Source organism: Arabidopsis lyrata (assembly GCF_000004255.2).
Source record: "Arabidopsis lyrata subsp. lyrata unplaced genomic scaffold ARALYscaffold_7, whole genome shotgun sequence".
NCBI lineage: Eukaryota > Viridiplantae > Streptophyta > Magnoliopsida > Brassicales > Brassicaceae > Arabidopsis > Arabidopsis lyrata.
This window is the reverse complement of record NW_003302549.1, coordinates 23,568,383-23,593,907: the sequence shown is the minus strand read 5'-3', so window position 1 is coordinate 23,593,907 and position 25,525 is coordinate 23,568,383. Positions and strand designations below refer to the sequence as shown.

The 25,525-nt window shown below is 35.2% G+C and overlaps 6 protein-coding genes and 1 long non-coding RNA gene across 9 annotated transcripts; 4 read left to right on the top strand and 3 right to left on the bottom strand.

Moving 5' to 3' along the window:
- Positions 1-4,651: 4,651 nt before the first annotated feature.
- On the bottom strand, positions 4,652-6,363 carry LOC110226296. The gene is made up of 2 exons (XR_002330372.1): positions 5,852-6,363; positions 4,652-5,740 (listed from the first exon to the last, which is right to left on the bottom strand). It is a non-coding gene; the product is annotated as an uncharacterized LOC110226296 (long non-coding RNA).
- A 122-nt stretch (positions 6,364-6,485) lies between these two features.
- Positions 6,486-8,804, top strand: LOC9306887 (alkane hydroxylase MAH1). Its single transcript, XM_021017346.1, has 2 exons — positions 6,486-7,526; positions 7,693-8,804. The coding sequence occupies exons 1-2, from the start codon at positions 6,565-6,567 to the stop codon at positions 8,312-8,314; spliced, it is 1,584 nt and encodes a 527-aa protein (XP_020873005.1). The 5' UTR covers positions 6,486-6,564; the 3' UTR covers positions 8,315-8,804.
- Positions 8,805-10,594: 1,790 nt separating this feature from the next.
- On the top strand, positions 10,595-12,743 carry LOC9304823 (transcription factor BIM3). 2 transcript variants are annotated; one of them, XM_021017309.1, is made up of 6 exons: positions 10,595-10,897; positions 11,010-11,085; positions 11,176-11,274; positions 11,458-11,783; positions 11,899-11,993; positions 12,104-12,196. In XM_021017309.1, exons 1-5 carry the CDS (start codon positions 10,743-10,745, stop codon positions 11,975-11,977), a joined length of 735 nt encoding a protein of 244 aa, XP_020872968.1. In that variant the 5' UTR covers positions 10,595-10,742; the 3' UTR covers positions 11,978-11,993; positions 12,104-12,196. The 2 variants fall into 2 exon arrangements, with proteins under 2 accessions (XP_020872968.1, XP_002870816.1); XM_002870770.2 differs by lacking the exon at positions 11,899-11,993 and adding an exon at positions 12,366-12,743 and having other exon boundaries at positions 10,602-10,897; positions 12,104-12,233.
- A 141-nt stretch (positions 12,744-12,884) lies between these two features.
- On the bottom strand, positions 12,885-14,533 carry LOC9304822 (vegetative cell wall protein gp1). The gene is made up of 2 exons (XM_002868704.2): positions 14,177-14,533; positions 12,885-14,084 (listed from the first exon to the last, which is right to left on the bottom strand). The coding sequence occupies exons 1-2, from the start codon at positions 14,301-14,303 to the stop codon at positions 13,009-13,011; spliced, it is 1,203 nt and encodes a 400-aa protein (XP_002868750.1). The 5' UTR covers positions 14,304-14,533; the 3' UTR covers positions 12,885-13,008.
- Positions 14,534-14,717: 184 nt separating this feature from the next.
- Positions 14,718-20,706, bottom strand: LOC9306886 (AUGMIN subunit 5). The gene is made up of 10 exons (XM_002868703.2): positions 19,742-20,706; positions 18,614-19,153; positions 18,120-18,261; positions 17,741-17,911; positions 17,310-17,519; positions 17,041-17,226; positions 16,517-16,676; positions 15,907-16,102; positions 15,661-15,793; positions 14,718-15,282 (listed from the first exon to the last, which is right to left on the bottom strand). The coding sequence occupies exons 1-10, from the start codon at positions 20,257-20,259 to the stop codon at positions 15,148-15,150; spliced, it is 2,391 nt and encodes a 796-aa protein (XP_002868749.1). The 5' UTR covers positions 20,260-20,706; the 3' UTR covers positions 14,718-15,147.
- Positions 20,707-20,894: 188 nt separating this feature from the next.
- Positions 20,895-22,589, top strand: LOC9306885 (exosome complex component CSL4). Its single transcript, XM_021017331.1, has 6 exons — positions 20,895-21,097; positions 21,249-21,323; positions 21,411-21,499; positions 21,584-21,668; positions 21,899-21,980; positions 22,242-22,589. The coding sequence occupies exons 1-6, from the start codon at positions 20,945-20,947 to the stop codon at positions 22,331-22,333; spliced, it is 576 nt and encodes a 191-aa protein (XP_020872990.1). The 5' UTR covers positions 20,895-20,944; the 3' UTR covers positions 22,334-22,589.
- A 749-nt stretch (positions 22,590-23,338) lies between these two features.
- On the top strand, positions 23,339-25,515 carry LOC9304821 (E3 ubiquitin-protein ligase At3g02290). 2 transcript variants are annotated; one of them, XM_021017326.1, is made up of 5 exons: positions 23,339-23,527; positions 23,864-24,141; positions 24,249-24,651; positions 24,940-25,049; positions 25,272-25,515. In XM_021017326.1, the coding sequence occupies exons 2-5, from the start codon at positions 24,022-24,024 to the stop codon at positions 25,302-25,304; spliced, it is 666 nt and encodes a 221-aa protein (XP_020872985.1). In that variant the 5' UTR covers positions 23,339-23,527; positions 23,864-24,021; the 3' UTR covers positions 25,305-25,515. The 2 variants fall into 2 exon arrangements, with proteins under 2 accessions (XP_020872985.1, XP_002870814.1); XM_002870768.2 differs by having other exon boundaries at positions 23,442-23,527; positions 23,881-24,141.
- The last annotated feature ends 10 nt before the right edge of the window (positions 25,516-25,525 follow it).

The following is a 25,525-nucleotide window of genomic DNA, read 5'->3' as shown; positions in this document are numbered from 1 at the left end:
CATAATTAAATAAATAAATTTCAAAATCAGAGATGGTAAGAATCTGAAAATGAAACAAAACAATAGTTAAGAGACAAGACAAATGGATGTATAGAAAATTACAAAACCCAAACCTATGAAAGGGCAAACATTACATGGGGATGTAATGTGTACCTCTTAAGTGACTTGAGGTTGGACTTGAAGTTGGACTTGTTAGACACTTGGCGTTGAGACACCATTTGATAAACACTGTTGAAGTTGCTTATTGATTGAAAGTAAGAGGAAGCATCAATGGTAGTTATCAAAGCATAAAAGATATGGGAGACAAAATTAAAATTCATCTGACCAAACTTACTATAGCAATAAAACTGGTAGAAAATAAGGTGAGATATTTGAAAATCGAGACATAGTTTAAATAACAGAGAAAATCCTAATAAGGAAATCTTGATTCGTAGGAGGTACTGATCAGTCTCTAGTGGCTATCGATCGCTCTTTGTCTTTTTTTGCTTCTATCAATCCTGCAAAGAAAATCAAGTGTTTGTCTTATCATCTTTTGCACTCAAAGTGTCCAAAATCGGTTAGAAACTATTTTTTTTTATTTAACCTGTCTTAAAACCAAAAATAAGTAGAAAAGAAAGCAAAAATATTGAAATACTATCTTAGCTTTAAAGATACTCAAGATAAAGATAAAACATGATACAATAACTTTTAATTCAATGAAAAAGATTGGAAAATGTTAAAAAAAATCTCCAACTTTCAAAATATTTGAAAAACACCAACCATTTGACTGTTAAAAATATCCCCACTTTCATTGACTTTTACATTTTAATCACTAACTTCTGTTTATTGAGTCAAATTAGTTACACTGTTAAGTTATTTCATGGAACCGTTAATTAATTCGTCACAAAAGTTTGCGATTAAATAGAGAAGTCAACAAAAGTGGATATATATATGTCATTGAAGACAAAATTGAAGTTTTTTTCAAAGAAATAAAAAAGTTGAAGTTTTTATTTTATTTTAATTGCATATGATTATTTTATTTATATAATCGACCATGTTCGTTGTCTTTTCCTATTCAGACATTTTGTTCAAAATCTCGAGCGCCTAGCCGATTAAATGGATGGCTACCTTCTCATTGGGACTCATCCGCAACGATTATAGTTTACTTCTTTTGGAAAATAATCGTTTGCAATTTTATAGCCGATTCATATAATTAGACGCAAATAAACTACAAAATTGCCGACAACCGTTGTGGGATGTGCCATTAATATAGATAATTTTAATTGAAATTTATATCAAAATAATATATATCTAAGGTTGTACAAAAAAAGATTTGCATGCAATAATGTAAATTTGACATCATATATATGTTCTAATTAATATTAAATTTACTAAAATAATGTTTAAAACTAGTTCCCGATTAATCGTCCATTGTTGTAATCAAATTTTAGTCCTAAATATCCTACTATAAGCACATATCCGCAAGGATCAACATAGATAAACTATGATAATTTAAATTAAGCTGAGATGAAAAGGAGTTTTGCTTTGTAACTCAATAAAAAATTAAACAAAGTTGTAAAATCAATTATAAGAAACATTGGGCTAAAGGAAATCTTTTGGGGTTCAGGGAATAAATGCAAGACAAAAAATGGGAATGCATTAAGTATTGTTCTCAAACTCAAATTCCAAATGTAAAGGTATCTTACTTTCCTATGAAATAACTATCTATAAATTAAATATCGACAATTTCTAGAAATTAAATTGTCGTTTGACAATAGAAATTCAAGTAAGCATTATGATCCAAATTCGATATGTTCACAAAGTGCAATAACAACAATTGTTCTTGGCTAAGGACACTTAGCCCATCTAGACTAAATTGATTGATTTAACCAACACTTTTGGTGTCACGATGAAATCAACTTAGGGCAGAATCTAAATGGCCAAAATAGATTAATCATGAATAGCATACCTAGATGAAGAATTATATGATCAATTCCCAAATCAACGTAACATAAATCTTCCATAAATTTCCCTTAGAAAACCAAATAACCTAATAAAAGAACTATTCACACATGGACAGAGAAACATAACAAGAGATTGATACGAAATTCATATTAAAATTGCAAATAAAGATAAAAGGGTTTAGAATTCTTCTCTACAAAAGTATGAGAGTAAATTCTTATCCTTAAACCTTTTAAAACTAAGCAATATCGCAATAGAACGTCTCTGATATCTCTGAAAGTCGAGACACCAATTAATAGTGAAGAGATTTCAAGACAAGTGATTTTAGCTCAAATGAGCTTTATTTAAAAGACAGAAAAGCAAAAACGAAAACTATTTACAATCACCAAGAACACTCAAATTGTTTTCTTATAAGGTGAAATTAAGAGTGATATAGAGGTTGCACTTCCGACAACCCTAGATACCCAAATTGATGTTCATTATACTCATTGATATATACATTTTTGGAGACATTTATGAAATAAATCTTGGAGTTCTAACTTATTTACGATCAAATGTCATTGATATTAATTATTTAGATTTTCAAAATTAAATCAAAGATACTAACATAAAAAATCATTTCCAAATTTTAATCTAATATATTAAGCATAACTAATCCTTGCCACAATTACATCCATATTCAATTCGATTTTCTTAAAAGATCTCAAAAATCCCTACATTTAATCGTGGCCATTCAAATCTTAATCCGGTTTTTAATCTTCAATCTTGACCGTCGGTCATACACAATTAATTCAAAAATCATTATATAGAATTAATTATTACTAACTAAAATTAAAAAATATATATATATATCTTATTATATAAAGTATGGTTTTCAAAGTTAATAACTCATAGGATCATGCCACGTGTCAAATTTATCGATCTCAGATTTTGACACGTGTTAAACAAAAATTTTCTTTTATTTATTAAAAATATATATAAGGAAACTATACGCACATGTCAAATTTATCAACTAGATGTATCTTATGAAATAAAAATAGAAATTTAAGAAAAAATATTATAAGGCAACTATACATATATATCATATAAAAAACAATTATTAAAAAGTAAAAAAAGATAATTATAAAGAAACTATATGTATCTTATTAAATAAAAATAGAAATTAAAAAATTATTTACTAATTCTAATTTAAATCTACTAATTCTAAAAGAAAAAGATTACTTTTTCCTTAAAATTAAAAAAGATTTATGAAATTATACAATTTTATTGTATAATATAATAATTAAAGAAATTTTATAATTAACTATTAATCGTAGAAGAAAAAGATTCCAAATATTCACCTCTATAAATAAACAAATAGATATATAGACAAATTAATAATATATGGCGATGGAAGAAAATTAAGAATTATGAACGCCGATGGACATAAAATAGAGTTGTTGTCGGAGAAGCTCGACTCGATGTCGGAGGAGATAAAGAAGGTGGAGAAATAAGAGTAGTTGGGGAAAGAGGGGAAGATGCGGTAACGGTGGTGTTGGTGTTGATGAAAGTGCTTCAAGCTTGGTGGTGGTGGCGGTAAATATTGATGAAGGTGGTGGGTTGGAATTAGCCAGATTTAGTATTGATGATTGTGATAGTTGAGATTCAGTTGTGGTGGTGGTCTGATGGGTCGGAGTAGTGAGACTCGGTGGTGATGCCCGACGAATGAGAGAAATAGTAATATGGAAAAGAAAAAAATATATGATGGTGAAGAAATCCAACGAGAGTGAGAGAAAGAAAAAGAGAAGATCGAGCAAAAATAAGAGAAATCTGATGAGAGAAAAAGAGAGATTTGAGAATTCTCGCTAGCGAGAGGAAAGAAAAAAGAGACAACAAAGAAGTCATGAGTAATATGGGCCAAAAATTGACAAAAACCATATAGCAAATAAACATTGTTTAGTTAATATTATTTTCTGAATTTTTTTTGAGTCTTAGGTTATTTAGTGCACATTCCCTATTTCCTTATGAATTTGTCTTTTGTTTTGAGGATTTATCATATTATCAAGTAAAGTTACATGATGTGGATATACACTGCCTCATATTGTCACAGTTTTGTTTCTATCTTGCCTGCATTGAAATTAGAAAGTGTTATACACTTTTCCGATGGATGTAGATAATTTATTAAAATTCAATAATACACATATGAATATTTAATATATATCATATTGTAACATATAATAAACAAAACTAAAAATGGTATTTTATATTGCACATTATGCATAATTAATATATATTTAAAATAATTAAAGTACTATATTTACTAAAATTAAAACATATTTTTATATAATTTTAGTTAAACTTACAAAAATAGAATTTAAAAATAACAAATTTGACCGGTAACCCGTGCAACGCACGGGTCCATATCTAGTATATATATAATCAAACTTTTAAATTGACTCGAATTATATGTCTATTAAATAAAATATTATTAAAAATAACAAAATGATGTTTAATTTCACGGGAGGGTTATATAGTGGGACGGGTTTTGGATCGATATTAATACGGGACGGTATTAATATCACGGATGAAATCTTAAAATTAATAATCAAAATACAATTATACAATCTTAAACACTTAATAAAATAAACAATATTAAAAAATACACTTTAAAATTTAATTTTTTAGTTAAAAAATTGACCCGCGGTGTAGTAAAATCTACTATATATATATATTTTTTTTTTTGTCGGCAACTCGTTTTATAAACGAAAGCTCATAATGAGCAAGATACAAGAGTAGATACAAGCCTTTTAAGCCCAAATGAACCCAAATACATAAGACACGTGTTAGATACAACACATAGTAGGGTCCACACGTCAGATGTTGCGAGAAAACCAATGGAACACCATTGATTGCTCACCACCGTTCTTTACTCCGGTGCCGATCTTGATAGAAATTGATTGCTTATAACCGCTTCTTTGTGCTGGCAAACCAGATGAAGACGTTAACTTAGAGGTGGAAGCTTGAAATCATACTCTTTGAACCATCCTTCTACAGTTATAACCGCTGTCTTTAAAATTGGAGTTACCTAGGGAATTTATACAACTCAATCCATACTCCAAGAAGAAGCTCCGCCTAAGACCTAAAGATGAGGTCCACTTCGATCACAAACGACGAAGATTTAGTAGCGAAGATATTACTCTAACTTGAGAGAAGAATCAAGTTGATGGCTAATCCAATCAAGAGCAAACGGCATAGAGATTAATTTTCTGTAGAAAGAGAGGGTAGAACAAAAGAAATATAGTTCTATCTTAGTCAACAAGCGAAATAAACTAAGACGAAATTAAACTGACTAAGAAGAAAGAGAAATCCGAATAGATCGGAAAACTATTTATAAGACACAAAAGAAATTTCCGGTAGACCGGAAATCACCTTCTCTCTCTGAAGGATGAAGATAGCGTTAAGAGAGAGAATCTACTATATATATATAATGAGTCTACTTGTTAGAAACCTAAATACATGGGTTTTAGATGGGCTAGTAGATAGAAAATACATGGGCTTGTCATGTATGCTTTAACAAATAGTACAAGAGGAAAATCCTAAATTCGGATAATGGAAACATCATTTATGTGAGCACCGGTCGGTTACAGGTTTGTACCGATGAGATACAGATTTGTACTGATCGGTTCTTGGCGTCTTTACTATTGATCAGTTACAAGTATATGTCGATCGGTTGTTCATCTTGAATCTTCACTTTACTTGACGTTTTAATGATCTATATATTTCTTCTCTAGAACTTCCTCTTTTCTCTTGACATATAAACCTGAAAACAACAAAAAGTAAACAAAATCACCGGAAATCATCTTGTTGTTATTGAAAACACTCAAGATTCACTGTTAAAACAACTCCAAAAATCAATAAAAGTGGGACTCACATCACCCATGTCGGCCACTCGATTAGCGCCTAGCAAATTTTTAAACATAGGTTACACCTAATTCGTGGATCCCTACAAATCACAACCTGTTTATCTTTTTATGTACGTACCTTCAATCCTATAAATGAATGATTTAAAATCTAGAAATTGATATCAACTGTTTGTATAGTAGAGAAAATTACATGAATCGTTAATCCGAAATCTGAGCTCACTTCTCTCTCTAACCTAAAAATGGTCCTAAAAAGAACGTGATCATATAAATTGATTTGATTATTGTTTCTTTATATATAGTCAAACCGTGGTCGTTGTCTTTTCATTGCACACCTACTTCGTGCATCCCCCATAAATCACTATGTACCTTATCTTCAATTTCCTCTCCGCTTATGTAATGCGTAATTAAAGAATCCGGAACCCATTTCCGACTCTTTTCCTTACCGGCTTACCGTCCTAAAAGGGACATGTCCTATTTCTATCTCAGTTGAAAATCCTCTTGTAAGATGTTTAATGGGCTATGGGTGAAAAGAGAATTAAGCCCAAAACAATACATAGAGAATGGGGGCAAGTCATAGACTTGAACTAACCATGGTTACTGAGGACACATTCATGATCTAACCAAAACTGTATAAATCATTCATATATATATAACTCAAGTTTCCTTCTACACTAAAGAAACCATCACAAGTTTGATCATTCAGTCAAACTCCAAATTTTCAATGGCCTCAATAAGCTTAGGTGAAGCTTCCATAGCCATCTTTTCCTCTATCATCTTTATCCTTTGTCTCTACCTCTTCAAGAATCCTCATAATAAAGTCTTTCTTAGAAACTGGCCAGTTCTTGGCATGCTTCCTGGTCTGCTCATGGAGTTCCATCGGATCTATGACTTTAGCGTAGAGAATCTCGAGGCGTCTAACTTGACGTTTGCATTCAAGGGCCCGTGGTATTTTGGAATGGATATGTTGTTCACGGTTGATCAAGAAAATATTCGTCAAATAATGAACTCATACTCTTCAAATTACACCAAAGGTCCTGACTTCAAAGAAGTATTTGATGTTTTTGGAGACGGGATACTCACCGCGGATTCGAAGCTATGGAAGAGTCTGAGGAAAGCTTCTAAAGCCATGGTCGACCACCAAAGGTTTCAAAGGTTGTCAATGAGTACCACGAGAAGAAAACTCAATGATGGGCTTGTTCCTTTTTTCAATAAGATAGCGGAGGAAGAAACGGTCGTGGACTTGCAGGACTTGTTCGGGAGGTTCATGTTCGACACAACATTAATGACAGTAAGTGGGTGTGATGATCCTAGATCTTTATCCATTGAAATGTCAGAGGTGGATGAGTTCGCTAAAGCTCTCAACGATGTAGGAGAAGCGATTATGTATAGGCATGTTAAACCAAAGTTTTTGTGGAAGTTGCAAAGAAGGATTGGATTTGGACAAGAGAAGAAGTTGTCCAAAGCTGACGCCACTTTAAATCGAATGTGTGCAAAGTTTATATTAGATAAGAGAGAAGAGATAAGATCACAAGATTTTACTCACAATTTTAATGATGAAGGGGATGACCTTTTGACATCCCACATGAAGCTAGATGCAACCAAGTACGAGCTCTTGAACCCAAACGATGATAAGTTTCTTAGAGACACCATGTTAGCTTTCATTCTAGTGGGGAGAGATACAGGGCCGGCCAAATTTTCTTAGAAATTTAGCAAGAGAAAATATATGCAAATAGACCCCCAAAAAAAATGATTTTTATGAAAAGGCCCCCAAATTTTATAACTGTTTATAATAACTTTAAAAAAATATTTTATTGCTTTGGCCCCCCAATTTCTAGGACCGGCCCTGGAGAGATACCACTGCTTCTGCTCTCACTTGGTTCTTTTGGCTTTTGTCCGAAAACCCTCAAGTTGTCGCTAACATTCGCCAAGAGATCAATATAAATCTGTCAAGAGTAACCACTGGTGGTGATGGTGGCCTAGAGAGGCCGTCTTATGATGTTTCTATAGATTTCTTGAACAAACTAGTGTATTTACATGGTTCCTTGTATGAAGCAATGAGACTTTACCCGCCGGTTCCATTCGAGCGTTTGTCTCCAGTAAAACAAGATAAGCTTCCAAGTGGGCATGAAGTGGACCCAAGTATGAAGATTTTAATCTTTGTTTACGCGTTGGGGAGGATGAAAGCAATATGGGGAGACGACGCATTGGAATTTAAGCCGGAGAGATGGGTTTCAATGACAGGAGGGTTGATAGAAGTTCCTTCCACCAAGATCTTTTCGTTTAATGCGGGTCCAAGAGCTTGCTTGGGTAAGAAGTTAGCTATGACTCAAATGAAGACAGTGGTCATGGAGATATTACAAAACTATGATATTCAAGTTGTTGAAGGCCAAAAGATTGAACCAGCTCCTGGTCCTATTCTTCGCATGAAGCACGGTCTTCGAGTCACACTTTCTAAACGATATTCATCTTAAAATCTATGCTCAGAATGTTTTTTTTTTTTTTTTTTTTTTCAATTTTGAATTTCAAAATCATAGCCTAAAAATAAGAATTAAACTCTTAGGGTTGAATTTCCTAAGTTGTAATATTTGATTGATGAAATGAATGTATTCTTATAGTAATGATCATGAATGAAATGTGACAACCATCATATCTTAAAGAATAGGATTGTGCTTTCTTTGTAGCGTTTTATGCGTCCATGGATTTTCTTATCCTGCCCGGTAGCTATAGCGCGGACACTCATTAATCTCTACAAGACTACAATGGTAAATCTTGTCATATAAGAAGACGACATAAAACCACTAGACACCTAATAAAAATGTGGCGGAATCGATCATCTAAGCCACTTGCTAACGCAAATCACCATCAAACCTTGGATATTGGTAGTTTGCCAACTCACCCATTATTTTTCTATGTACATTAAAAAAAAATCTCCTTCGAATTCATAATACCTTTTATTTTATATTTTGTGTTTTTTTTTTGGGCGCTAGAGGGAGACAATGTCTCTCCGTAATTTATTAATAAACTGAAAAAATACAATTAAATTTGGACATGCCTTGGAAATGCAGTTCCTCGAACATCATCTTCTACAATCGTCACCACAGAAAGTGGGATAGTCTCTAAAAAATGAAGTCCTAGTGGTAATGAAAACGCATAGTTAGTTAATCCGTCGGCAAGACGGTTAACCTCCCTATACATATGAGAAATTCAGATAATCCAGTTCCTTGATAAGAAGCAATGGCACAATCGCACCAGGAAAGACAGAGGATGCGACTCGCTAATCCCAGACGTCAAAAAACCAACCACCACTGCTGAATCAACCTCTAACTCCAACCGCCTGAAGTTCCTTTCCCAAACAGTGTATAGTCCATAATATACCCCCCATAATTCAGCTAAGGGAGCTGAACATATACCCACATTCAACGCAAATCCACGGCACCACCGGCCAGCACCATCCCGCAAAATTCCTCCTGCCGTCGCCAAGCCGGGGTTACCATGTGATCCACCATCCGTGTTCAGCTTCATCCATTCCCCTTTCGGTGGCTTCCAAGCAATATCTTGGGTTTATTTTCATTATATAATATTCGAATCATATATATGAAAGTTGGTCAACTCTCTCCATATAAGTGCCACATCATCACACAAGCAAATGACATGTGTCATTTTACATTATTTAAATAAAATTTTTTTGCAAAATTAAATGAAAAAAACAAAAGTTCTTTATTGCATTAAATCCTCTTAAATCCTACTCTTAACTTATTTTTTCAAAATATGAAAATTATAAAATTATGTTAATATTATAAAATTATAAAATTATAAAGTTCTTCATTTTACTCTTCTTATTTTACTAATTTTTTTTTTCTTTTTATCAATGGTGACTAATAACTAAAAATAAATATGTGTTGTAGTTTAGTTGTTTGCTCCCTAACACCTTATTAGTTTAATAATTTTATCTTAAATCTTTTTTCATTATTACGTTTTATGGTTCATATACGATAAATATGTGTTGTATGCAATCTTATTAGTTTAATAATTTTACCTTAAATCTTTGAGATGTTAGACATACTAAGGAATTCAAGACACGACTATATATTTTATGTGGCTATATGCAATAGTAGAAGATCTAAAAGTGATGATAAATGACTCTTTAATTTTTTGCTTTATTTTTTTTTTCATATGAAAACTCTTCAAATTTTGTTCAAATTATGTCAATCCAGTATTTAATCATAAGCCTATTATGATGTGGTCGGGGCACTAGATCAGGAGAGTTAATAGATCAATGAATTTTTTTTTATAATTAAGTTAGACAGGTTTCAAACCACACAAGTAACATAATTATATATTACTGTATCAAAATATCCTATATTATTATTGTATGTAGTCATGATAATGAAAAATATTAGGATCTTAGATATATAAAAAATCAAATTTATACATGAAAATACATAAATTGATATTTCGGGTCAAAAATAACTGTAACCACAAAAATTGTAACTACATAAGATGGATCTAATTTTATTAACTACACGATAACAAACAAACAAAAAAAAACATAAATTAGCAACAAGAACATTCGATATAATTTTTTTTTAACAATTTTCAAAACAAACCCTACGCGTAGCGTGGGTAATTATCTAGTAATAATAAAATTACAAAATAAATTCCTGATTAATATCCAAATAAAATCCCCAAGTAACAACTGACTTACTACTTAAAAGGCTTTACCCGTTTGAAATGATAACGTTGGGCCTGAAATTATTCGTTTGAAATGGGCTTTTGAGTCTTTCACATTATTTATTTAATTTTAATTTTTTTTCAACCTTCTCTCGAGACATATCAATCAGTCTCTCGCTCGCCGGAGTTTAGTCACTACACCATCTCCGGTGTTGATTCCATCGAACAATGAACTCTCCTGACGTCGATGAGCAATTAGAAGCCGACGTATACAGTAACTTACCTTCCCGAAATGATTCATCAACAGGGAGGAGAAATCGAAGCTCGTGTAGATCGAAACATTCAGAAACAGAGCAACGAAGAAGAAGCAAAATCAATGAAAGGTAATATAAAGAATGTTCAAAGTTTTGATTTTTATCCGATTTTATAAAATGGGTAATAGTGATTAATGACCAGAAAGTTTCCTAATTTGTGAATCTTGGTGGGTGGATACAGATTTCAGAGTTTAATGGATATAATACCTCAGAATCAGAATGATCAGAAACGAGATAAAGCTTCTTTCTTATTGGAGGTAGAAGAGAAGATGTGTAATTTTGTCAAGAACATGTGTTTTTAGTTTTAGATGCTTTATCAAATTTGTTTTGCTTTTATGTTGTATCAGGTTATAGAGTATATTCACTTTTTACAAGAGAAAGTTCACATGTATGAAGGATCTGATCACCAAATGTGGGATCAAGGGCCAACCAAATTGATTCCATGGGTATATTCATTCTCCTATCTTTTTGCTTTGTGCCTTTTCTTGAGATTTTGTCTATCTATCCTTGGTTGGTTTTCTGTTATATTGATCGTTTTTGTTATTTTTTAAGAGAAACATGGTTTATTGTGCTAACTGTTTCATCTTTCTTGGTCTTTTTGACAACTGTTTCATGTAACTTTGATGCAGAGAAATAATTATGGGTCTGTTGTGGAGGTCAATGACCATCCTAAAATCGGTAAGAGCTTTTCAAGTAATGATAACGTTGCGGCTACTTCCGGTTTGCTCTCGGATATGCAAAATTACGCGGATCCTGATATCGACTCAGCAGTTAATACCAAGATTCTTGAAGGCTGTCCTGTTTCAGCAGTTCCATCGTATCTACCAACCGAGCCTTCGCTGCAGTTTGTTCAGCATGACTTTTGGCAACCAAAACCAGTCAATTGCAATACAGATGATTTGTTCAACTCAAACGAGGCTATATCACCCAGCTTGTCCACCGTCTGTTCACAAAGGTAACTAATATGTAGCTGAAAAAAGCTTTTGTTTGTTCCGTAATTTAATTCATGTTTTCGGAAGGAAGTGTGGGTTAGTGTACAGAGTGAAATGACATAGATGCTGTGAACTTAGGAGGACTTACAGAAATAAGTTTGGCAAAACCATAATTCAAAGCCTCTCTTTGTGGAATAGTGCTTCTCTTCCTCAATAGGTGGTGACGCCGTTGTGTAAGATCGTAACTGCTTTTGTACTTAAACAGATTCAGGGTTGGAGGAAATTTCAAATGGATATATATTTGATTGAAGCTCATACTGGTTTTGGTTTGATTTTTGAACAGGGTACTACACACTTTAACTGAAGCACTTAAGTCATCGGGTGTTAACATGCCAGAGACCATGATATCTGTGCAGTTAAGCCTTCGGAAAAGAGCAGATCGCGAGTATTCTTCTGCTGCTTTTGCTTCTGAGGTATGCCTGTAACATTTTTACAGTGGAAAGAAATAAAAAGAAAAAGAGGTCCACTACTCTGCAAGTGATTCTTATAAAATTTTGCTATGTATTTTAGTTTGTATATTGATGCTATGTATCTTTTTTCATTAGGATAATTGTAATGGCATCGCGGATGAAGAAGGAGATTCTCCTACTGAAACCAGAAGCTTCTGCAATGATATAGATCATTCCCAGAAGAGAACAAGAAGATAAAAGATCTGTTTATTTATTTTCTTCTTTATGACCACTGTTTGATAATTTTGTTCCTTTTGGTAAGTCAGGTTACATTTTTCCAGGGTATCAGTAGGTTTAGATTGGTGTATATAAATGCGACTCACTACTTTTATCGAGCTGCAACTATTCTCATGATATAGTAAAGACTAAGTAGAATGATGTAGCAAGATTCACGAATCCATAACAAGAGATTGCTCCATGTAATGGTACTTTTCAAGTATATGGTCTAATAGAAATGTCACTTATTGCCCTTCTCTTTCTCACACTCTTGTTGACATGTCTGTATCATGTAGTGCGTTCGATTTGATAGAAAGGAGTTCTTGTTTTCTTGCGTCTGAAGCTTGATTTGAGCTAGAGTATCTAGATCTATAGATTCAAGAACAGATGCAATATAAATATCCTGTAGGAGTTGAAAACTCATCTTTATTCTTTAACCTTATGTAAATATGACTGTCATATACAACATATAGTTCATCTCTCAACTAAATGTTTGGTATATACATATGATACTCTTGTTCGATTAAGGAGGCTGCTTGTTTGCTGAAGAAGATGAAGCAGGAGGAGGGCCAGGGTTGCGTGGTGGTGGTAAGAATGGGAATGGAGGAAATGGAAAAAACGATGGAGGTGGAGGAGGGGGAGGAGGTGGTGGCGGTGGTGGATGTAAGCCTGGAAAGATCGGTGGCAGTGGAGGAAAGAGAGACCATGGTGGAGGAGGACTGGGAAGAGGAGGATGAGGCTGAAATGGGTTTGGAGGGAATATCGATGGAGGAGGAGTGGGAGGAGGCTGAGGAGGACGAGGTTGAAATGGGTTTGGAGGGAATATTGATGGAGGAGGAGAAGCTGCAGCTGGAGGAGGCTGAGGAAATATCGGAGGGAATAAGGATGGAGGAGTAGGAGGTGGCTGAGGAGGACGAGGCTGAAATGGGTTTGGAGGGAATATCGATGGAGGAGCAGGAGGCGGCTGAGGAGGACGAGGCTGAAATGGGTTTGGAGGGAATATCGATGGAGGAGCAGGAGGTGGCTGAGGAGGACGAGGCTGAAATGGGTTTGGAGGGAATATTGACGGTGGAGAAGCAGGAGGTGGCTGAGGAAATAATGGAGGAAATATTGATGGAGGGGGAGGTGGCTGAGGAAATAATGGAGGAAATACCGATGGTGGCGGAGGACGAGGCTGAAATGGGTTTGGAGGAAATATTGAAGGAGGTGGTGGCTGAAACGGGTTTGGTGGGAGAAACGAAGGTGGCGGCGGCTTAAATGGATTGGGTGGGAAAATCGAAGGTGGTGGCGCAAATGGGTTTGGTGGAAAAATCGAATGTGGTGGCGCAAACGGGTTTGGAGGAAGAAACCATGGATGTGGGAAAAAGAACTTCTTATCTGATGGAATTTTGTTTGAATTTGCTTTGTTTTGCAGGAATCTTGATGATCTCCTCTTTTTGTGTTGATGATCTCTTCTTCTTGCTTGCCTAATATGTTTAAGAATCCGTCGAGTCTTTGCACATCTCACCTCAGAGAAAGGACACAAAACCTGAAATTCTCTGTGATAACCTTTTGTCTCATGTCTAAAACTTGGTTTTTCTTGTATGCAATCAAGCCCACCTGCACAAATTCACACGGAAGAAGACAACTTCTCAGAACAGAAAGGAGAAAAGTTTTTAAAATATACTAAAGCCAGTTTTTGGTGATGATACCTGAGACTGAAAAGTGGTTATTGTTGTTACAATGGACAGTGTCAGGTAGAGTTGTAGCAGCAACTGAAGAGTAATTACTGAATGCTATGATTGAGGCAATGAAGATGAGGATGAGAAGAGAAGACATTTTGGAGCTCTGTTTTTAGAGTTGTTTTGTCTCTGATATTATAAGACACATAAACATGTTTCTTCAAAAAGTTTTTTTGTTCTTTTCTGTCTCGTGATTCGCCATTATTGTTTTCAGTGTTTGGAAGACAAGGAACAAAATAACAAAAGCTTGGTATTTATCACTTTGTTTATGTTGATTGATCTTTGAATTTCACATGTAATAAGAAAATTTAGTAATTGATTATATCTATAGTTGCTACTAGCTTGAAAACAGTATTCTAATTAAATTTGGATTTGGTAACAACTAATATTCCTGACATAATTCTTCCGGTGTGGTTCCATTTTACCTGAAATAAAGGGTTGTCCAACATAATCTAATCTTCACGAGAGTTTAATGTTTGAGACTATTCCTCAGAACCCTCACGGTCGTTGCTTGTACACAACAAACAAGTAGTTGGTAACACAAAAACTATTTCTCAACATTCACATTCAAAGTTTGACGTCAAATTAGAAAAACAAAAAGCTTACAAAGATTGCAGAAAACTGATTCATATTAGCTACAAATGTATGAAACACAAACCTCGTGATACAAGACTGATTAAGAGAATCAGAAACACACGGAAATACTTAACAAAACCCAATAACACAATGGCGAAACACATGAATTTCCCGCAATGATTTGAAAACGAAACCTGAGGAACTATATCGACAAACACAAAGAGAAACGGTTTGTTAATAGAGAAGAAGAGTTACCATTTTCTTTACAAATTGCACGTCGAGCTTTCCCACTTTGCAAACATTGTTGTTGAAGATAAGATTCACCACTGTGTATAATGAGAATTGAGAGCGGTAATGATGGGTCTTTACGTTCGCAATGATTCTTTATCGTAAAAGGCAAGAAGCTGTTTGACATGGTTTTGCCAAGCTGCAACACTTTGACCATCTACAGTGACCCAATCCACAACTGTTGCTGCAGGTTGTTCCCACCATTCATCAAGCTGCATTTGAAACACAAACAAAAAGAATTGTATTAAGCTTCCTATAAGGAAAGAGAGTGAAGAATAGAAAAAGGACTAGAACCGTAAACTTTAGTTGCAATTTTGTAAGCAATTGTCAAATGAAAACCTGATTCTTTTCATAGGCAAGCTTAACTAGTCATAAAGAAGACCAAATAAAAGGATTTCTAAATCCCAAAAACATATAAGCACTAAGCACTATCAAGCAGCTTTTATGCTTCTCATTTTATGGTACATATTCGCCATACTTTGGAAGTGATATGAGTTAAGAACGTCCATGTGAAGACACATGAAGACGGTCACCGTCAGTACCATATTAAGCATAACAAAAAAGAATTATACATAAAGGTAGTTCCATACCAAACCCCTGACGTATTTGCAATGCTCGGAGGAAGCTTGCGCATTCTGGACTGCAGTCCTAAGTTCAGGCAACCATTGGTCTGATATTGTATTCTCTTGTTCAGAAGCTAGATCTAGGCAGTAGTTAGTTGTTCTGCATACAAGATTCATAATTAGTGCAGTGAAAGTTAACATAAGATAGTGTGGGGGTAATAAATAAGATAATGGTGGCCCATGTAGACCAGAGTACGGAGGCACACACTTTACCTTTCATATTTTTGCTGGGCACGGAAAGCATGATCTAACAGAGAATGGCCACTCTCAACTAGATCCTGCCGTATATGGACCAAATCGATTGCCTTTGCTAAGTCTTCTAAAACACAAGCTTCAGAACCACGAACCCTTAAGCAGAATTCAAGAGACTCTAACACTGAGGCCAAACTTGCATCTGAACGCTCCAGACCTATTTACGAAGCAGAATATAGATGGTAAGCAAGCCGTACTAAGAAGCCACTAAGAATTTTGGTCTATGAAGATTTCTAAGTATATCATATAAAAGTGCTCCATTTTATGCTTGAAAACAACAACAGATCCAAAGCGTAGTCATAATATGCAACTAGTGGCCATCATTAAACCTTTTGGCTATTATAGCATACCTCAATCGACGTAATAGGTAAGATTTTTTTTATTTTTTTTATTTTTATGTTTGTTTTATGATTTTGCATTGCATTGAAAAAGATTGTCATTCATGAAGCAGTGAGCAATAGTTTCATTAAAAAGCTCCTTGAAACTTGGATGATTCAATGCAAATAAATTTTTTCCAGAGGGATGAACTATATGTCCTTGGATTTTTTAAAAAAGAAGAAAAAAATCTTACCTGCAGGATATTGAAGGGCAGCAGAAATGCGACATATAGATGGAATTGCTGATGGATCTCTTGCACCAGCTCTTGCCGTTAATAGAGCAGCATTCTTCTCTGCATATGCAACAGCTTCAGGTCCTGTCGATCCATTAGCTCCCATAGACTCCAGAAGTCCCTGATTAAGAAAACGTTCATATAAATAAACAGAATCGAGGCATTTACATGCAAGTTTGCAAAGTTGAAAGAAAATGGTCTTCTAATTGCAAGTTCTGTTACACCTATGAAAGCAACAAAATTTTAACCTGAACCATAAACTCCAAAATTTCTTTTGCTGCATGATTATTTGATTTACAGACCAAAAGAACCTTGAACATATACCACACTTTTCTATATGAACTTCTATTGTTTTTATATTATTCAACAAATATCCGTCTTCGATTATGAGTTCAATATATCCTACAAATTAACTGAAAGACAATTGTATCACGTAGAAATGGATTGATAAAATACATCAGAATGTCATATGACAACTTACACACCTGAGGAGTTGCTGGAAGCATATAAAGACTGTTATCAGGACTTTGAAAGAAAGCAGACACTTCTTTCTCAATGAAATCTTTTGCGCTGTTTGAAATGTCCACAACAACTTCACTAGCTGGAATTACAGTGGCTGATGCATATTCCCTTGCAGCTAGTGGTTGTTGATTCCAGAATGCAACAGCATCCTATATAAAAAGGAAGGTCATGATACAGAGTATTACTCATGGTAATTATCACAATTTAATGAAAGATTCAGTTGGGATATTACCATGTTAGCCTTGAGAAGAGTTGAATATATGGTTTCAAGTTCGGATCTGCGAGCATCAAATTCCTCAATTTTCTTCCACTTCTTCTTCAAGGAATCTTCAGCTTCTTTTCTTTCTGCACATAATTTATTCAGCCGTTGTATTTCAGATAACAATGTGTTTAAGCTAGCCCTCAAACCAGCAGCTTCTCTTTCCTTTCCCCATACATCCAACTGCAAAGGAAAAATTGATAGCTTGTTCAAGCAAGTATATCAGCATGTATATTAAACATACAATGAACTTTCATGATAACTGAGAATCAGTTATGCAGTGCCCGGATACATAACAAGTATAAGAATGTTTTGACTGTAAGATTTGTATAGGAACATGATTAGTCTTTTTAGATTCAAGTGAAAGGTTGAAACTAAAGAAACCAAGGGAATCTGGCATCTACCTCAAATTGTCTAAGATTGCTACCATTCTGTGTTGTGCCTCCAGCAAACGAATGTGTAGCTGCATCAGCACTTCCATGCAAACGGTTAATAAATTTTTGGCATAAATCACGAGCTTCAGCCGCTTTGTTTAGTGCATCTTCAGTAGCCAGAAATTGTTGAACATGCGCTTTCTGAAAAACGTAGCACAGGTGAAAGGTAAGATAAACAGACTCTAAACATATGGCCATACAGTGCAACACATACAAATACAGTACTAGAAAAACAAACCGAATATATCTGTCTAAAGTATTCATTTGCTAAATTTGAATTTTAACTCTGCTTTCTCTATATGTTCATATTAAAAGGAAGAAACCAGCAAAACTAGACAAAGAAAGCAACCTGCCGTTCAAGGAGCTGGTTGTTAGATCCCTGGAAATGAGTATCTGTGCCTATCTTCCCATTACCATTAAACTGATAACTCAAAGGCGAGCTCACATCAGAAGAAGAATTGTCTGTTACCCGGTTGTTCTCAAACTTATACCTGTAAATAGATTGACATCCAATTGCTTATGTTAGTCCAAAGCAACCCTGGAACAAAAACTTAAGAAAGCAGAGATGTCTCACTCAGTGAAAACTGAAAAATTGATAGGAGATAGAGATACAATTATCATTGATCAAACATATTTTCAAGGAAGTCCAGGAACCGCTCATATCGACCAGATCAAAATACAAAGAATAAGTACTAATTTGCTATATGAGTTTCATAATCTTCCACTTCAGTGTCAAGAAAATTAGCAAAATAGCATGCAAGGTGCATTTGAGTGAACCACACCCCGCAGAATCAGGAATGTACAATAACAGAGAAAGGCATAAGAAGGAAATTCAGGAGACACCTTAACATTTCAGCATCCGCTCTGACATCAATCTTCTCCATCTCTCTGGATATCAGGGTCTTAATGCGTAAAGTGTATGCAGCAATAGCCTGAAGCAGCAGAGGAGGACCCCTCAGGGAATTTACTATAACAGTTTTCATCTCATCAGTTATTTCTCCATCATATTCAAAACCCAGCTTCGCTGTTTCCAGCTCAGGATGTGAACAAATTCCATTTCCTTCGTATGCAGGGAAGGAGTTACGTATTCTTTCAATCATGCGTGATGCAAGTAAATCACAAACTATCCTGATATTTCGTTCTCGGGTTGTTTCCATGAGAATAACATCATCCGCAGACTTAGTTCCTTTGACAGTGGAATAAACAGCTTCCCTCTCACTGTTAGCACTGAGGCTGCTTAACACTTCATTCGACGAATTGACAGACCGCTGTGCATCATTTGCTTGATTAACGTAGACTTGTAGCCTTTTGTGATACTCTGCAAATATTCTTGTTGCTTCGTCGCATTGTTGATCATATGCTTCCAACAATGCTTGCTTGTGTCTGAAAAAAGGAAAAAAAAAAAAAAAACTCATTTAACAATTTGAAAGATCTACTGAACATAACAGAAACAAAGATTTCCATTAATTGTATCAACAATATCAATGCATTTCAACAGAGTTAAATGCTGTTGATAGATCTTCGTGAAAGGGGTGGATAGAACATCAATATCGCCAAGTACAAATACAAACTTAAGAATGGTTGATGTGGCATAACCATGAAACTAAAGCAACAAACTAGCCTGACGAGATCCCATATACATATTCTTCTAGAGGTATATCGAGATCATTGGAGACTCAAAATAGCAAAAAAGAATACTTCAAGGCTATATATATGTGGCTCCTGAAATCACAGAGAAGGAAATCGAAATACCACCAAAACTCTAATCAGCTAATCATGGTACACATAAAGAATGTACTTAGAATGGTTCAGTTGAGGACATGACACTAATGATAGTAAAGCAAAACCACAACATGAGAAAGTATTAAATGAGCTTGAGCTGACTGGTGCAGTTATTTTCTATAGTAGTCTTTTACAACTGAGGCGCAATGTATTAAAATACTGTGTTCAAAATTAAGATTCAAATCATACCTGTAATTTGCTCTTTCGTCAAGCATCCTCTTCCGTTCTGCTTCTTCTCTAGAGACCTCCAACATTCGAGCTTTCAAATCTTTTCTTTGCCTCCTCACTATGTTCCTCAACCTCTCCACTTCCTTTGCAGCTAATTCCCTTTCCTGCAATGCAGCCTCTCTATCCTCTGCATAACTCGAACTCTCCCCAGACACTGTCTTTTCCTTCCGTCTTCCTTTACCCTTACTCTCCTCCTTCCCAGGATTCACAGAACTCCCAATGCTAGCGTTACTACTTCCTCCATGAACCGTAATGTTCCGCCTAATTCTCTCCACTGTCTTCTCCGATTTCACTCGGTTTATCAAAAAATTCCAAATAGGTATCATATTCCCTCTACAAATCTTCCTTATAGCATCAATAGAAGGAACATGAGATTTGCTTGATCCATTATACGGACCTAATTGCCTATACCCCATTTCCTTCTGTAACCATTCTAATATTGCCTCCGGTGTCGGAGCTGAGTTCGATAAACTCTGCATTCTCTCTACAACTACAATACCTAACTCAATCCCTCAAATCTTCATGAAACTTCCAAATTTTCTACTCACACTTCGCATCTTTTCTTCAAATCCAAAACAAACAGAACAGAAACGTAGCGAAATACCTAGGTTACTCAAATCGAGCGAGAAAACAGGAGTACATAGACGCTTTTAACCTAATCAATTCGCGAAATGCAGCAACTATCGAGCGAATTGAATAATCCGATGAACACAGCGAACGGAGGAAGAAGTAGACGAGTAGATCTGGGAATCCCGAAGACTAATCTCGCCGGTTCCGGTGACGGAGAGAGATAAACTGTGACGGAGAAACGGATCTGGATAGAGAGATTTCAAAATTTAGGTCCCGCTTGTTTATTGGATTTTCAATTACTCGAATTTTTGAGAGTTTTTCTGCAAGTGTTGAGAGTTGAAACTGGGTAATAACCGGGTCGGATTCGGGTATTAGGTGTATCCGGGTCAGATTCGGGTATTTAAGTCTAACAAGGTTGAATTAGTTAATATCAAAACATTATGGGTCAAAATTTAAAATTATAACCAAACATTTAGGGTTGAAATTGAATTTCTATAGAATCAAAGGGATGGTTTCCGAAACTTTCTCGATCAAAAACCCCCAGGTTACTAGGGTTTTGTTTGAGACTCACTCAAATCGGAAATTTTTGAAAATATGACGACGGAGCTAGTAACGCCGGGAGATGTAATCGGGAAAGCGACTGAGTTTAAAGCCGGAAAAGGAGCTTATGTTAACGACACCACCATCTACGCTTCTCTCACAGGAACTCGTCGGATTGTTTCTCCTCTTCCCGAATCACTTGACCAGGTTCGGCTTTTGTTACATTGATTGGGCTCGCTGAATTTCTCCGAGAAGTCGTTGAATTTTGTGGTTACTATTTGCAATTGTAAATCGTTCATAGCTCATTGATTTTGTGATTATTATGGATAACTTATTGAATCATAACAATGGTGAGCAGAGAGCTGTTGTAGAAGTTACGGGTCACAAGGCACATGGTCCTATTCCAGAGCCTGGTTCTGTTGTCATAGCAAGAGTGAGTCCTGCACTTATTGGATTCATTGATGTTCATACTTGAAAGAAAGACTTTAGTTTGATGACTATGATCTGTTATTCTTGATAGGTGACTAAAGTTATGGCTCGGATGGCTGCTGTTGATATCTTGTGTGTTGGTTCAAAGGCCGTTCGTGAAAATTTTGCCGGCGTAATTAGGTGAATTTCTCACCCTTCTTTCGCGTTTATTTTCAAGGTTTGTTCTTTTATGTGTCGAGCTAACTTGTGTTTGCTCTTTCATAGGCAACAAGATGTTAGAGCAACAGAGATTGATAAAGTTGACATGCATCAGTCTTTTCGTGCTGGTGACATTGTTAGAGCTATGGTTGTATCCTTGCGCTTATGTTTCACACTTAGGTTTTCTTTTACAGTGCTTAACATTGCTTACAGAGGAAAGACTTTTCTAAGATTTGTTACATTATGCCATTCATTTTCTCTTTTTACTTACATATCTCTTGTTATATAGTTTAAATTGAATGTAGCGTAGGTGTAGTCTATAGTAATATATGATGTTTTAGGTGATAATATCTGAAGTTACCTTAACTTGGACTCTTAAAGCTGTCTCTTGGTGATGCACGGGCTTACTATTTGTCAACTGCTAAGAATGAACTTGGTGTGGTCTCAGCAGAAAGTGCTGCAGGTACATTTTTTTCTTGCTCTTGGTAACTGAATATAGGGTAATGAAGGCAAGATTATTAAGTTTATAGCTCTGTCACATATCAAAGTGTAATACATTTCCAACTTGTAGTTCTCATTAGGCAATCATGAGTATCAACCGTTTTCATCATGGAATTGGAGTATGTTAATGTGTATATGCATTGCTTCTTCTGGCAGTTATATGTTATGAAGTGTATTTCCGTTCGAGTAAACAAAATTTTTATGTGGTCTGGTGATTGTGCAGGAGAAACAATGGTTCCAATAAGTTGGACAGAGATGCAGTGCCCATTGTCGGGCCAAACAGAGCAGAGAAAAGTTGCCAAGGTGGGTAACTGAATTCAAGACAACACTTTGGCTTCTCTCACATAATGAGGTGTGGTCTCTGCAGCAAGACAGAATTTTGAGATTGTTACAATTTTCTGTTGTTTGGTTATCAAGTGTAGAGATAAGTTTAGAGCAACTTGACCTTATTCCTTCGTCAAAGTGGGCATATTCAGGATACTATTATTAATTAGAGGATACTCACAAGTTCTTAAACTCAAAAGACATTTTGTTGTTACTGACTATTTCAAATCCACACTTTGTATGTTTATGTTTTTTGGTAACAGAAACATATGATTTAGAATTTGAACATAAATCCATAACTCCAACAATGTGGAACGGTAATATTTTCATTGCCGGAACTAGGCCTTGGCATAAAATCTGGAACCGATGAACCGAACTGGAAAAAAGGTTCTAGTTCGGTTCTGGATACCACTAAATACCCGATTGGATCTCAGTCACACTATCCATGAGTACCCGAAAGAAACCGAAAATGTTTGGTCAATTGTGTATAAACCTCCATCGAAGCCCAATACATTTTGTCTCAACCTCTGACACATTAGATTTTTGTTAATTTTTTGATATTTTGGCCCATTACAATTTTGTCAAAAAAGTTCTGGATATTTAGGTATTTCGGTTCTTTTTTTATATTTTGGGTAAAATAACCGGAACTGAACTGATATCCATTGGAGTTTGGTTATTTATCGGTTCTCTTCTAAGTATCCAAACCGAACCGAACCAAACCGAAACTTTTTCGGTTCTCTTATGGATCCTAAGGAGCTCGAACCGAAGAATTGAAGAACTGAATGGAACCGAACGCCCAGGCCTAGCCGGAACTGATGAAAAAGTTAAACAGAGTATAAAAAATGTATGGGTCAAAACAAGAATAGAATAGCTTAAAGTTAAAATCAAAACGTTTAGGGTCGAAACTTAATATATGTAAAAATAGAGGGACGATTTCTGAAACTTTCTGTTTTCCCCTGGTTAAATTTCGACCAAAAAGGCTATATGGATCAAAAGGTAGAAGAAGACAAAGACGAGAGAGAAAGGATCGCTATTATTCTGGAAAATTATTTTGCACTTTTTCGACGAACCTGCAAAAATCTTCAATTAAGAATTAGTCAACAGATTCTAATACCGGAAAATTCCAGGTTTTTCTCATTGATTTTTTCTCTTGCTTCTGGATTTTCTCAGGTCTCTATCACAAAGGTACTCATCGATTCCTCTGTTTTTTCTTCTTTTTTTAAAAAAAAATCTATTTGATGATCAAAGGATTTGGATACTGATCATTTCATGTTGATCGATGAGCTTACTTATGATCCTTCAAGTTTTGGTTTTGTGGGTTTCATCGGATTGATGGTTTTTATCTGAAAGGTTTATGCTTTTGCTTGTACATTAAACAATGATTCTTGTAAAAAGCTGAGTTTTTTTTTTTGAGGTTTTGGAATCATTTTGTTGCATTGTTTTGTGATGTGTATTAGCTAATTTCTTCTAGTGATTCATTTGGTTTTTGAAATGTAAAATTTTTATCTGTTTCTCTTACAGGTAGTTCAACTGAGTAGGAACAAGAGTTTTACTTTACACCAAGAAGAGAGAGGATTCTGGTTTACGGGAGCTAGTGAAACTCTTCTGTGAAATTGGCTTCCTCTCTCATTCTCTTCGAAATTTGATAACTTGAGGTTTGAAGTTTTGATTTTGAAGATATGGGTGCTTTCTGTTGTTGCTTTCAAGTTGATCTCTTTGAGAGTTATGTCAATCCAAACACTTCAATGACTGGGAACTGTCCTTGCGTAAATTGCTTCCTCCAGAGTTTCGTGGATTTGGTATCTTCCTCTTCACCTTCGTCTTCGAATCTTGTGCTCCTTTGTAGTGGATTACCAATGATACGGTTTTCGGTTTTGTTGAAACTTACGTTCTACCTTTTTTGCAGTATGCGTCCTTGTTTAATAGAGGGGGAATGCATCCAATACCTTCAACTGTTGAGACTGCTACAGTGATGAATTCAACAACTGCACTCGATGACTCTCTATCTAGTGTGTATCATTCTCCTCCAACACCGTTGCCTTACGATGCTGATCCTAGGTACTTTCGTTTTGTTAAGGGCTCAGGCCACTCAGGTGAAGAATCGGAACCTTTAAGAGGTGATACTGAAATGAGTTCTGAATCTTTGGGTGGTGGTGGAACCAAATGGAGTAAGTCTGATTCTGATGATGGTTCGAAAGAAGTGTATTCAAAAGGTTCATCAACCATTGCAAAGTCGAAAACAATGCCCGGGATAGAAATTCATTATGCAGAATCAGATGATGAAGATATTTGTCCAACCTGCCTTGATGGTAAAATTCTCTTTGAACCCACTATATGCAGGGTTTTTTGGCTTATTACCGCGTGATAAAGAGTGTGTTAGGTTGTTAGTAGATCTTTATAAGTTGCTTTCTCTGCTTTATTGGTTTCATTTCTTCATTTAATGCAGTCCTGAGCAATTAGGCCACTAATAGTCTTTAGTTCTTTAGGATAGTTTACATCAAATTTTTCGTAGAATGAAACTACGTAGATAAAGCAATCGTTTTGTGAGTGCTTTAAGGTAATTTTGGTTTCAGTATTCTTTGTTTTACAATGTGCAGATTACACTCCGGAGAATCCAAAGATAATCACCAAGTGTTCTCACCATTTCCACCTTAGCTGTATTTATGAATGGATGGAGAGAAGTGAAACTTGCCCCGTCTGTGGAAAGGTAACTCGTCGCTTTCTACAAAACTTTAAAACCCAGTTTTGGTCGAATGTTCCATCAATCTCCTTCATAGATATTCAAAGTGCATCAATTTGTATAAGAAATTGTTATCTCCATTTTAAGCATTTACATTTATTACATACATGAATAGAGTGGTCCATTTCTCATACTATTCTTGGTCATATAAGAGAACCATGACCTAATTTCTTCAATCTAATCTTTCAGGTGATGGCATTTGATGAAAATGAAACTTCTTAGCATTGTAATAAAGACTTGCTCAAAGAACATAAAGGAGTTGAGTCCTGCTCAATAGAATAAACAGAGAGAAATCACTTGTACATAAAACTTCTGTGAATATCCAGATGCCTTTTAACAGTAAATATGTGATGTCTCTTAATGTTATAGACTCATATATCTCTATATACATGTATAAGCAAGACAATGATTGGAAGGAAAAATAGTTTGAATCTTTCAAGAAT

Excerpts from the sequence above, each read along its gene's own strand:
- LOC9306887 (XM_021017346.1), top strand. The coding sequence starts at position 6,565 with ATGGCCTCAATAAGCTTAGGTGAAGCTTCCATAGCCATCTTTTCCTCT. Across the intron at positions 7,527-7,692 it reads CTAGTGGGGAGAGATACAGG|AGATACCACTGCTTCTGCTC; the intron begins GCCGGCCAAATT and ends CCGGCCCTGGAG.
- LOC9304823 (XM_002870770.2), top strand. The coding sequence starts at position 10,743 with ATGAACTCTCCTGACGTCGATGAGCAATTAGAAGCCGACGTATACAGT. Across the intron at positions 11,275-11,457 it reads CAACCAAATTGATTCCATGG|AGAAATAATTATGGGTCTGT; the intron begins GTATATTCATTC and ends ACTTTGATGCAG. Across the intron at positions 12,234-12,365 it reads CTGCTGCTTTTGCTTCTGAG|GATAATTGTAATGGCATCGC; the intron begins GTATGCCTGTAA and ends TTTTTTCATTAG.
- LOC9304822 (XM_002868704.2), bottom strand. The coding sequence starts at position 14,303 with ATGTCTTCTCTTCTCATCCTCATCTTCATTGCCTCAATCATAGCATTC. Across the intron at positions 14,085-14,176 it reads TAACCACTTTTCAGTCTCAG|GTGGGCTTGATTGCATACAA; the intron begins GTATCATCACCA and ends GAATTTGTGCAG.
- LOC9306886 (XM_002868703.2), bottom strand. The coding sequence starts at position 20,259 with ATGCAGAGTTTATCGAACTCAGCTCCGACACCGGAGGCAATATTAGAA. Across the intron at positions 17,227-17,309 it reads CTCTTCTCAAGGCTAACATG|GATGCTGTTGCATTCTGGAA; the intron begins GTAATATCCCAA and ends CTTTTTATATAG. Across the intron at positions 15,794-15,906 it reads GCCCAGCAAAAATATGAAAG|AACAACTAACTACTGCCTAG; the intron begins GTAAAGTGTGTG and ends TCTTGTATGCAG.
- LOC9306885 (XM_021017331.1), top strand. The coding sequence starts at position 20,945 with ATGACGACGGAGCTAGTAACGCCGGGAGATGTAATCGGGAAAGCGACT. Across the intron at positions 21,098-21,248 it reads TTCCCGAATCACTTGACCAG|AGAGCTGTTGTAGAAGTTAC; the intron begins GTTCGGCTTTTG and ends AATGGTGAGCAG. Across the intron at positions 21,981-22,241 it reads CTCAGCAGAAAGTGCTGCAG|GAGAAACAATGGTTCCAATA; the intron begins GTACATTTTTTT and ends GTGATTGTGCAG.
- LOC9304821 (XM_021017326.1), top strand. The coding sequence starts at position 24,022 with ATGGGTGCTTTCTGTTGTTGCTTTCAAGTTGATCTCTTTGAGAGTTAT. Across the intron at positions 24,142-24,248 it reads TCCAGAGTTTCGTGGATTTG|TATGCGTCCTTGTTTAATAG; the intron begins GTATCTTCCTCT and ends CCTTTTTTGCAG. Across the intron at positions 25,050-25,271 it reads CTTGCCCCGTCTGTGGAAAG|GTGATGGCATTTGATGAAAA; the intron begins GTAACTCGTCGC and ends CTAATCTTTCAG.